This window comes from Lithobates pipiens, unplaced genomic scaffold (assembly GCF_037356315.1).
Source record: "Lithobates pipiens isolate NorthernLeopardFrog02 unplaced genomic scaffold, aLitPip1_a1.2 Scaffold_1, whole genome shotgun sequence".
Taxonomy (NCBI): domain Eukaryota; kingdom Metazoa; phylum Chordata; class Amphibia; order Anura; family Ranidae; genus Lithobates; species Lithobates pipiens.
Window position 1 is genome coordinate 238,680,996 of NW_027507685.1, and position 12,367 is coordinate 238,693,362.

At 33.6% G+C, this 12,367-nt stretch overlaps 1 protein-coding gene across 1 annotated transcript; it reads right to left on the reverse strand.

Annotated features, from left to right (window-relative positions):
- Positions 1 to 661: 661 nt before the first annotated feature.
- LOC143985973 (uncharacterized) lies at positions 662 to 8,839 on the reverse strand. The gene is made up of 2 exons (XM_077484763.1): positions 7,904 to 8,839; positions 662 to 4,340 (listed from the first exon to the last, which is right to left on the reverse strand). The coding sequence occupies exon 2, from the start codon at positions 4,285 to 4,287 to the stop codon at positions 1,531 to 1,533; it is 2,757 nt and encodes a 918-aa protein (XP_077340889.1). The 5' UTR covers positions 4,288 to 4,340; positions 7,904 to 8,839; the 3' UTR covers positions 662 to 1,530.
- Between the last annotated feature and the right edge of the window lie 3,528 nt (positions 8,840 to 12,367).

Sequence of the window (12,367 nt, forward strand, 5' to 3'; positions counted from 1 at the left end):
GCATTCAGTTGCATTAGGATTCCCCTACTAAATGCTTTATGAGCACCCCATAGGGTGGCGGAGTCTGACACCAATCCCACATTATATTCAAAGAATTCAGTTATCTGGTTTTGTATAGCTGTAGCATAGGTAGGCATTTTGATAAGATACGCATTTGTTCTCCATAGAAAATGGGTCGTTTGAGAGTGTTTAGGTAGAATAGTCATACTAATTGGGGCATGATCAGTCCAAGTGATGGGTGCAATGTCAGACTCCCTCACCTGCTGCAATAACCACTTATCCGTAAAAATATAATCAATACGAGTATAGGTATTATGTACCAGGGAATGATATGTGTATTCACAATCTCCAGGATGATGGCATCCCCATACATCATAGAGATCGCTTTTATTCAAAAAAAAAATTTAAGTGCACAGTTGGCTCTGGTTTTGGGATTAGAAGTGTCTAGTTCTTGTTCATGTATTGTGTTGAAGTCTCCACAAATTATTAAGGCACCTTTTCGGCATTTACCTATTTTTCTCATCAGGCCATTCAGAAAATGGGATTGCCTTTTATTAGGCGCATACACATTTACCAATGTAGTAAGTGTATTATCAATGGTACATATTAATATGAGGTATCGTCCATTGGTATCTACATGTAATATATGAAATATGAAATAATTACGATATTTCAAAGTCTTAAGTATATGTTGAAATCAATCAATTCTTGTGAGACGAATTTCCTTAATTAGATCTGAGTCAGCGTAATTCAAAAATGTGTATTTATTTGTACACATTTAAATACAAAAGGATGCTTACAAAAATAGTACAATGTTAATCATTTGTATCTTAAAAAAGGTTCTTATAGAAGATATAAGGTTATTTCAAACCTAAAATGGCAGAATAGCCCTTTGTATGCTGGCAGCCTGTGTGCAAGACATGTGTCCTTCTGTGTGTAAAATTCAAGCGCCCCCCTTGCTCCCAGCACTTCTCATTATATTAACCAGGCTCTAATCTCCTGCCCGAAAGATAACTCCTCCTCCACAGAGGTGGGGGCTAAGGGTGGTAGTTATAACAGAGCTGACATGTGTTAACACTTAAATCACAACTCCACAGTCTAATGACAGGATGTGAGGGAGAAGGAATATTTTAGACTTAGAGTCTAGAAAAACATTGTCTCAACTTACATAAGCCTTCTCACTTACACATAAAATGACTTTCTAAAAACATATATATAATGAACTAGATAAGTTTACATAAACAATATCACTTTACATAGCCCTTGAAAGTATATATAAAATATACAATATTCATCAAAATCCTGACAGGTTTTAAATATTTACTTTTCCAGCTATGCAAGCCACAACACAGAATTAATTGATTCAAGGTTTTGCATTCACACAGTATGATGGGAATATTATTATCCTGAATAAAGTATAATAAAGCCAATTAAAATTTAGATATTAAGAATATAACATTCCCCTCTGAAATATGAATACTAATCATATTTTTCAGATTAAAAATTCATCCATCATCATTCATGTCACATTCAAACAAACTTTGATTCAATAATTCCAAATGTTTTGTCATGCAAAACTGAATTCATACCTTCAAAACGCATTTTCCTCTTCAATTTACTTTGTAACAAATCATCTCCTTTCTTAATATCACTTATAATTCGATAATATAATTTTTTCATTCTAAACATTAAACATAACTGGAATATAAGGAATAACATGATAATAATAAAAATAATTACAATAGGATGTGATAAAATATTTCCTGCTGCTGAAGTTATCGAAGTTTTTCCCCACATGGATACACTATTACTAAATCTTTTCCACCAATTACTTCCTGAAAATTCTGACCATTGATGTGATATTTCTTGCAAATTACCTTGTTCATGTTTAAACAATATTTCTGCATTCTGCAATTCCTTAGCCAAAGCTATTAATAAACCTTGATCCTTTTGAATTATATTTGCCCATTTTTCCCATGGAAATTCATCTATTTGGGAAATATTATACTGTGTAGGTAGAGCGCTAATATTTTTCATAAACATATTTGTTAAATTTGTTCTCAACCCATTAATACTTATTGCAACAATATCTCCTTCTATACAATACAACCCTTGATTTAGGTTTTCTGTATTTGTACAAGAAGAGAAAAAAGTTTTAACCCTTTCTGTATCTGACATAATTTGAAAACAAACCTTCTTTTTATCTACACGAGTAACTAATTCAGAATTAATTTTATTTTCAATTCTTGCTGAACATAATGTATGATTATGATAACAAGAATGAAATATGCTTTTATCTTGATTAGGTAAACATATAATTTTAGACTGGAATTGTAAACATGATGACAAATCTAATTGTTCTAATTCAGAATTTTCATTGTTAAATACAAAATCTGTATACTGTAATTTATAGTATAATAATTGTGTATTACTGACAGGTAATCCCAAAACAGTGATTGGAACCAAAATTTGTTCTTTTCCGGCTATTGGAATCATAGAAGAACTATAACATATGTCCTGCTTGCATCCTATCCATTTATTTACCCATAAATCTGTATGATTTATCGCATATAAATATTCTTTGGGCAAATACTGTAAAATGCCAAGAGGAGTTATTCCACTCTGAAATGCTTGCGCAATTATTTTAAAATTAGTGGAATATTCCGTTTGAATCTCTAAACATGCTCTGGCTATATGAGAATGTTGTTCACTTCTCATCAAATCAAGAGTAATATTTTGAAGATGTAAAATAGATGGACCCATTATATTAGCAGTTTTAATTACCATATTTTCTAAAATCTGATTTAAATGTCTTTGTATTTTAATACCATTACTTCCCACTAAACCAGTGGTTTCTAGATCAGACTTTAAAGTATTAATATCCATACTATTTGTAATACTCCCGATTGTGCCAATCCCTCCTAAAATACCTTCAACAATACCACGCTTATTCCTGTTATAATTTCTATTATTAATTCCAAACGATCTCTCAATACCCAATTCCATATTAACCAGATGTCCTTGACATTGTGGAAACCTTGTAGAAATTTTCCATTCTGAAACATTAAAGTTCCACAAAACAATGACAAACTTTCCCTCTCTCAAAAGAGTTCTGGATTGGAAATGGTTAATCTGAAAAGGGCTTGCAGAGAAACTATTCTTATTGACACATGGAGTTTTCCTTGGAGACATAACAACAACACTTGCCTTTGCACATTTCACCGGATAATTTTCTATTGATATGCAACATTCATATATGCCAGTATCATTCAAAGATACTCTCATTTGTTGATAAACAAATGTATTATTAATCCAATTCACATTACCAAAAATTCCTTTATGAATTATGATAGTTGAACTATAAAGAAAACTACCCAAAAACTCATCATTCCTTTTCCAAGTCAACAATGAATTTTGAGGTAAAGATATCTTTGTATCACATATCAAATGCAAATTATCTTTATCTTCCATAATTTTCAAAGATTGTGGGAAAATATTAATTTCTGGAACAATCTTATCAACTATAAAGATATCGATTTTGACCCTTATTTCAGTAAATTTTCTTATAACTTTAAAATCCCATGTTCTTACAACGTCTCCTTTTTCATCTCCAATGATGTTTAAATATTTTGGATTTAATATCTTTACAAAACTTTGAAAAAGATAATAAAATTGATCAAAGGAATAAAGTATTTTCCCAGATCTTGTCATAATATTAGTAACATCTCCAGACCAAATTGTTGACTCATTACCCTTTAAAAATATAGACCAGAAACTCCTCAACAATATGTTACACTCAAAAGTTCCGGTTTTGTTATTTAGTCTATAAGATCCCTGCATTTTAACAAACTTTGTTTTGGATTCTATTTTAACTTTGATGTCAATATCATTGCTGTGAATGAAATACAATTGTAAACAACAACGATATCCATCACCAATACATAAAAATCCATACAAATCTTCTGCTGTATTAATATCAACATCTCTAAAATTATGATTTTTATCATATGCACTAATATCAATAACTCTATCATTTTTGTCCTTTGTAATGATATCAATGTTCTTATTTTTCAGTTCATCTGCATTGATATCAATGTCTACATCTCTCTTATTTCTGAATAACATATGATCTTTGTTGTGTAATTCTTCATTCCTGTTAGTCTTTATATAACTTGAGCAGTTCTTGATATATCTTATCACAAATAAAATTGTCACTAAGGAAAAGATGCATCCTGTAGTGATGATACACTTTCTCTCTTTCAAACTTTTCATTTGTTGTGCTGACATCTTTTTCTTTTGGAATACGCACTTTCTTCAGGTTCGATTTTTATTTTTAATTCCTGAAAAAATAAAGGCAGCATCATTATCTTGGAATATAAAATTTGTTATACCCACATTTTTCTTTCTACATACTTGTTTCACTGAACTGAGAAAGTATTTGTACCCCTTGAACATCCCAAAATGTCCATGGACTTTCCCAATTACTTTTCCATGTTTCAACTCCTGAAACTCTGTGACGTGCATTCAACCATCTTCTGGGTGTGACCTCACATGTAACAATTCTTTAATCATCCTTTATCTTTTCTGTCTTAGACTTGTGTCAACAATATCTAATTTTATCTTAAATAAACCTTTCTGTTCCTGGTCTACTTAATAGACCGCTTATCTTATATAAAAGATAATTTTGGTTTAACAACAAAATAACAAAATGTTACAAAAAACAATATCAATTGTAAAATATATTATTCTGAAGATTAAATCCGATATGTGCTTGGATTTAATAACAATCCTTCATGATATATATATGTCTTGTGTGTGCTGGAGAAAAAATCTCCCTGGAATGTGTGTCCTCCAGTAATTGACTGTGTCTCCTCTCCTGTTACAAAATTCTACTCCTAAACACCAACTCCCACCTTTTTCCTTTTTAAGACTAGCTTAAAAGTTCCGCTGGGCTATATTGTTCCACAGAATGAGTATTTTCCCTCCCACCTTTCTAAAACAATGGGTGTCTCATTCTAAATTCCTAAGCGTTGCTATGAATAACCCTTTGTAAAAAATCATTTTAAACATACACAAACCTTTTTACCTTATCAATATATATACAAATTATTTCTTAATCTCTTAATCAAGAAACATTGTAATATAAAAACTTATATTTTTAACTAACAAAGACACTTTTTATCATGAATTAACTTTCTTTTTCAAACTTAGAAATATGAGGAGGAACCATTTTGTATACCTTTCTTCAACCAATTATGACTCCACGAGGCAACACAGACGCCATTTTACTTTTTCTTTTAAACTCAAAAGGAGCAGAAATTGTGCTTCTTACATCCATTAAAAATAACTGGAACAACATCAACCCAAATATTTCCTTTGTCCAACACCTTTTTATCAATCCTAGATTTAATTATCCGATACATCCTCACAATAATACCTACAAACTGTGAATGTTATCGTACATGAAATCTCTGTTCTATTCCCTGATATTACACATCCTCTGTCACAACTGAAGTTTGCTGATATATCCCAAACTAGAAAAACATGATTATTCAACCTCTAAACAATAGTTAAAACATCATCATTAGTGAATCCCACCTGTAGGTGCTGTGAACTATAAATACACAATAATCCTTTTTCGTCATGACACAAACTTATGGTCTAATGACCCAAATAATAACTTCGTGGCAACCTATGAGGACTGAAAAAAGCGTTATAACCTTTTTTTCCTCTGAAATTAAAGGAATATGTGTGTCCACTTTCTTCACAGCATTAATTTATACCATATCAGGTTGGACTACTAACTCTCCATGCAAAAGCTGCTTCCTTTGCCAATAAATCTGCTGTTCTATTACCTACAGATAACTCACTATCATCTTTTTATTTGCTGGAATTTTTACAATAGCATATGCAAGAGGATTACTCTCTGCAAGGTCAAAAACTACTTCTAATGTCTCTTTCTGCACAAGAGTCTTATTGGATGAATCCACAAAACCTCTACATAGATAACGTACAACATATGAACTATCACTATAAATCACTAGTGAACCTTACTTCTCTTCCTTGTCAATACTATCTCAATATCTTTAAACAAACCTGTATCCATTTTGGTCTGACTCCAAAGACTTTTATGTGCTCTAACTGATTGTTCCAATTCGAGATTGGTTCCTGTGTGTGGCCAATTAAAATCTGAAGACATGTCAGCGACTGCTGTACAAATACTTCCAACGTTACTGTACTTTGAGGAATCTATTAACATAGATTTGGGCCTAGATGAATCTTTCCATATAGTAGAATTACTTAAATCAATAATCCAATCTAATTTACTAATCACATCCATGCCTAAAATATTCTCTGTATTTTGGCAACACCATATGTCTATATTTGTTTTTAAAATTCCGGGAATTACGAGAGTCACATCAGAAACTTTAACTGCAACTGTATTTTCTTTTCCATTGAAATCAATTAAATTACATTTTGGAAAATCAATATTCACAGATAATTTGTTTTTAGTTAAACTGAGTTCAGATCCTAAATCTATTAACCATTTAGTATTCTTACCATTTAATAAACTATGTAACCATGGCCTTCCACTTTCATCTATTAAAAGTGAAGTCACATATTTTAATGTTGGAGGTGACTCAGAACCTTTTTTCCTAAATCCTGATAACATTTCCTGTCTATTCTGAAGCTTTAGCTCCGCCTATGGCATGTATCTCATCATCTCTGTCTCTCTGAGTACCATGCTGACTGAATACAACTCTTTCAATGTTCAGCTTGAACAAAACAAAAATAAAACTTAATACTCATGACAATGACACATTGATAAAAAATAATAATCCAATAGATTATCCTTGAAAATATTAAAATTATATCAAAGTCCTCAATAATATTCCAAACGTCAAAACCAAAAAATTCTTACCATATCTGCAGTTAATTTAAGGACTGCTGATTGTTTTCAGAGTGTTATATGCTACATAATTAAACCTTTCCTGTCTTAATGGACTATTTTCAGTTTGCAATCTTTGTCTTTGGTTCTTAGAAGAAAAATGAATTTGCTTATTATGACCTCTATACCTCAGATTACTGTGCCAACGTACAGAATAAACTTCTTGACGCCTGGGCAAAATTTTCGGATAATACAACCTCTTTTGTGTATTATTATTATTCAACTTTTTATAGACTTTCCTCTGAGCATATGGCGATGAAAATCTACATTTCTGCTTACTATCAGTATTATTTAAGTCAACTGACTTCCCACTCTCATTGTCTGAGGAAATATTAACATTTGACTCATTACAGGATATGATGTTGACGGCTGCCTTCGTCATATGTTCATCATCCTCCATCCTTGAGCACTGAACATGTGCAGGAATCTCAGCTTGTAATAACTGGGTCTTAAACAAATTTAAAACATTTCCATGCACACAGCTTTCCAAAAAACCTATTTGATTTTCATTTTCTTTCAGAGATTGCAATAATGCATCAATTCTATGTTCCAATTCAATTTTTCCAATCAATAATTGTTCAGTATATTTCTTCTCTTGCTTTGCTGCAATTTCTATTTCATTCTCTAAATTTTCAATATATGTACAAAAAGTCTCACAACTTGAACAACTAGATTCAAAAAGTACATTTTCAGTTACACTTTGACTTTGTTTTCCTGGCATATCAAACACCATATCATTATAACTTTTAACAAGTTTCATTATATTACGTACTTTTTTCTTTGTTTTAACTAATGAGAATCTATCCTTCTCAATGTCAGCATTTGCCTGAAAGCATTGATCATACATTAATTTCCATAAAACAGCATCAGAGACCTGTTTAGATAAACCTTTAAATTCTAATGTACTTTCATCAGCTAAAACATCTACAAATTCCATATTACGTTTCTACTCACCAAATAAAAAACTCGTCAGTTTTTTTCCGCTGGAAATTCTCCGGTCTTTCACAATCAATCGATCGATTTTTCTTCTAGGTTCTTTTTCAATCTTTGCGAAGTTTAATCTCTGTTCATCAATTCATTCCCCTCTGATCAAAGGATGAAGTTTAGAAAAAAAAACTTCCGACTTATGATTGAACTGGCTGGAATTCGCCAATTGTAATATATGAAATATGAAATAATTACGATATTTCAAAGTCTTAAGTATATGTTGAAATCAATCAATTCTTGTGAGACGAATTTCCTTAATTAGATCTGAGTCAGCGTAATTCAAAAATGTGTATTTATTTGTACACATTTAAATACAAAAGGATGCTTACAAAAATAGTACAATGTTAATCATTTGTATCTTAAAAAAGGTTCTTACAGAAGATATAAGGTTATTTCAAACCTAAAATGGCAGAATAGCCCTTTGTATGCTGGCAGCCTGTGTGCAAGACATGTGTCCTTCTGTGTGTAAAATTCAAGCGCCCCCCTTGCTCCCAGCACTTCTCATTATATTAACCAGGCTCTAATCTCCCGCCCGAAAGATAACTCCTCCTCCACAGAGGTGGGGGCTAAGGGTGGTAGTTATAACAGAGCTGACATGTGTTAACACTTAAATCACAACTCCACAGTCTAATGACAGGATGTGAGGGAGAAGGAATATTTTAGACTTAGAGTCTAGAAAAACATTGTCTCAACTTACATAAGCCTTCTCACTTACACATAAAATGACTTTCTAAAAACATATATATAATGAACTAGATAAGTTTACATAAACAATATCACTTTACATAGCCCTTGAAAGTATATATAAAATATACAATATTCATCAAAATCCTGACAGGTTTTAAATATTTACTTTTCCAGCTATGCAAGCCACAACACAGAATTAATTGATTCAAGGTTTTGCATTCACACAGTATGATGGGAATATTATTATCCTGAATAAAGTATAATAAAGCCAATTAAAATTTAGATATTAAGAATATAACACTACAATAGATTCATGCAATTGAAAATTAACTGAATGATGTATGGCAATAAGTACTCCTCTTTTTTCTGTTGGCCTGATGCTGTAAATATGTGAGGAAAGTTCTTATGGGTGCAAGTGGGAATAGTGCCTGTTTTGAAATGGGTTTCTTGTATACACAATATTTGACATCGCTGGGTATTAGCCATTTGCCACATCGACGCTCTTTTTGCTGGATGGTTAAGACCATTAGTATTTAAAGATATTAACTTTATACTCATAAAAGGATATTAATAAGATGGAAAAAGTAAGTACATGCTAGCCTGATGATAGTTTTAAATTCTACTTCCATGTGAACAATCTGTAGTCTGAAATGACTATGAATGTCCAAAAATTTAGTGACTGAAAAGTTTTGATTCAAATTTTGTAGGTTCACAACATACCTGTCCCTTTGAATGCTATGAGTTGTGTATAGGATACTGTGAAGCAAAAAATAAAAGTAAAAGCACAAACAAAAATATAACCAAACATTAAACTTAACTTGCAGTGGTAAACATTTCAATGTATACTGCGACATTAGAATGGAGAATTAGTTCAAAGGTCAGCTGTTCCAAAGATTTAGTATCGCACGGCATGGCGGGCAAGCTGATAGATCGGCTTCCTATAGATAGGATTGTATTTTGACCGGATCTAGTCAATGAAAGCTAATGCCATTGTGGCGTAAGTTTCTCCGGATTCTTCTTAGCTCCGATAGGTGGAGTTGGTTCGGGGATAATGTTATGTACGGCCTTGAAATAAGGGACATCTACGAAGTTTGATGTGAGTTACCACCCAACACATCCCTCCTGTTGAGACATGGCAAAGCCCATGGCTCAAAGCAAACAAATAAGGAAACAGAGTTGGAGGAGCAACCATTTTTCCCTTCATAGTCCACAGGCCATCCTCATCACAAACAGCCCCTTTGGAGCACCAGGATGGTCTGTGAGGTGAGTTTTCCTGTAAGGCAGACAAAATGTGTAAATCAACAGGTAAATCAGTCAGAAACAACATAGGCATGACACTGGATGGCTATTTGTAGATTGCTCCTTTAGCATATTCATTGGCTTGTTACACAAAATAGGTAGTGAGGTTTACTATAGTCAGGTAGCCCAAGATTTGGGGTTGTCAGTAAAATTTCTTTAATTTCTTTCTTCACTGCTGGGGTTAATTTGTCCTCGATAAACTTATAACTACCCTTTGTATGTCGCTTTAATAATACTTGTAAAATACCTAATACTAGTGGAGGATTGAGTCTCCTTCATCCAGTAAAATTTTCATTTTTTATTTATTTATTATCTATTCTTAATCACCGGGTAGCTTCAATTCTTGGTACTGACAGGGCTAAATCCCCATGACTTTTCACCGTGGCCACTTTCATATAGTCTGGTGAGAATTTCCAGTAATCCAGACTGCTGGATTCATAAGCCCCTTGTGGGCTTCTTATAATCCCTCCTGTTTAGGGTTAATAAAGTTCTGGCATAAGGAGCAAATTTAACATCTCCCTTTGCTTCAAGTATGTTTTACTCCCATCCCTTCAGGCATTAAAACTATAGTTACTATTATATTTTCTCTGTCTAGCAGACTGCTAGGGGAGTATGGCGATACACCACCTCTTACCCATAGAGGTTCAGTGATGTTGGCAGTAATTACATCATTACTTATCTTAACCAAGAAAATACTTGCTGATTCAAAGTAGGAAAATTGGCATCACATATATTTAACAAAGTCTTTTTTGTCTTTCTCGTTTAATTTGAAGAGCTACAACCTGCACTTCAATACTTTCCATATGCAGTGCTGTTTTCTATAGTGTATAAGGCTACTTTCACATACATTTACTATTTTTATCGCTATCCTTATTAATCTCTTAGATTCTTTAAGATCCACTATTCATTAATTCTAGCACTGGCTTCTTTTTCCATTCTTTAACTTCCTATAACAATCCTCCCATGAAACTGTTAACCAGACCATGTCTTTACACTTTCTTTTAATTCTTCTTAAATTCTTATTGCCGAGTCAGAAACGGTAACAGCAGGCATCTGCCGCACTGCTCCCTCACTGACACAGAGCCTGTTGACCCCTCCCTTTCAGGAAATCCTAAGCACAGCTGCAATTTGCTAGCTGTCCCGTGCACACCGATAGGGAGAGATTAACCCATTTGCTAACTCATCACTTACTTCTCTCTAACATTTTATTGTTCACAAGCACCCTTATTCTTTGCAAATACGTTCCATACATCCACATACTTTTCAGGCACCACATGGTCAATCAAGATCCACATATCTGTATATGTGGCTTGCTGAGTCCTTTCCATCCACATCATTTTCCTATACCATTTCTTAGGACATTTTTCCATATTGGGCAATTCTGCCACAATAGCTCTTATTTCACTAGGCTTCCATGGGACATAAACTTGAGCCATATTAGCTACATATTGATCTCCCACTACCCTTCCTGGCAGGGCTACTTCCCTTAGGGGCATCTGCTCTAGTGGCTTTTCTTTTAATAGAGACCTAAGCAACTCTCTTGTCTCTCTTTTTCTTTCTGGAGTATTCAGTATCCCCAGAGTTTTCTGTTTTGTTGCCTTTTGCCTTGTAGTTACTGGGCTATATTTTTGACTTATCTGTCTTAGGGGGCTATGTGATTGATCTACCTTTGTGAATTTTGCTGAAGCATTTGGCCTTGATGGAGTGTACTGCCAAATTTGTCCATCTTTATCAAATATTACCCCCTCACTTCTATCTAATGAAGATCCCAAACTACTCCTTCGCTGTGAAGTCCCTTGGGCTCCCTCTAGCCTTCTACTCCTTCCCTCCTGTGAGAAGCTGGAAACAGCTTGCTGCTGCTGAGGGGTAGCCTGGATGCTGGGAGCCCTCTATTTTCCCATGTCTTCTTCACTTTGCCCCATATGATCAATTTCAACTATAGGGGCAGACGCTGCTCTAGATGCTACTGCTAAATCCCTTTTTGCAAACTGATACGGAGATGCCCAAGCATTGGGAAGTTCCTCTTCATCTTCCAGATGCAGAGCAGTTTTTTTCAGTACACATCTTATAAGGGGGTGGTTTTAAATTATTTCGGGACTCTTCTTCCCAAGCAGCCAAACATTCAATCCCCCCACAATCAGACATTTTGAAGAGTAAATTAAATAACGCATCAATTGTTGTGGTGTCAAGTGCACCTTGTGGAGGCCACCATTTCGATGGGTCCTCTTTGTATTCTTTTTTTGTAATTTTACACCATTTTACATGATGCTTTAAAGCATCCGGCTCTCCACTTACCATCATCTTGATGATAGGAGCGCTTGGATGCAACTTTGCTACACTTAACCCTGTTTTCTTTGCTATTTTTAATAATTTCTTTGCCCTTTCTTTTGTTAACCCAAAAGTATTCATTACCGGTAATATATTTTTCTCAAGCAAATTTCCCAT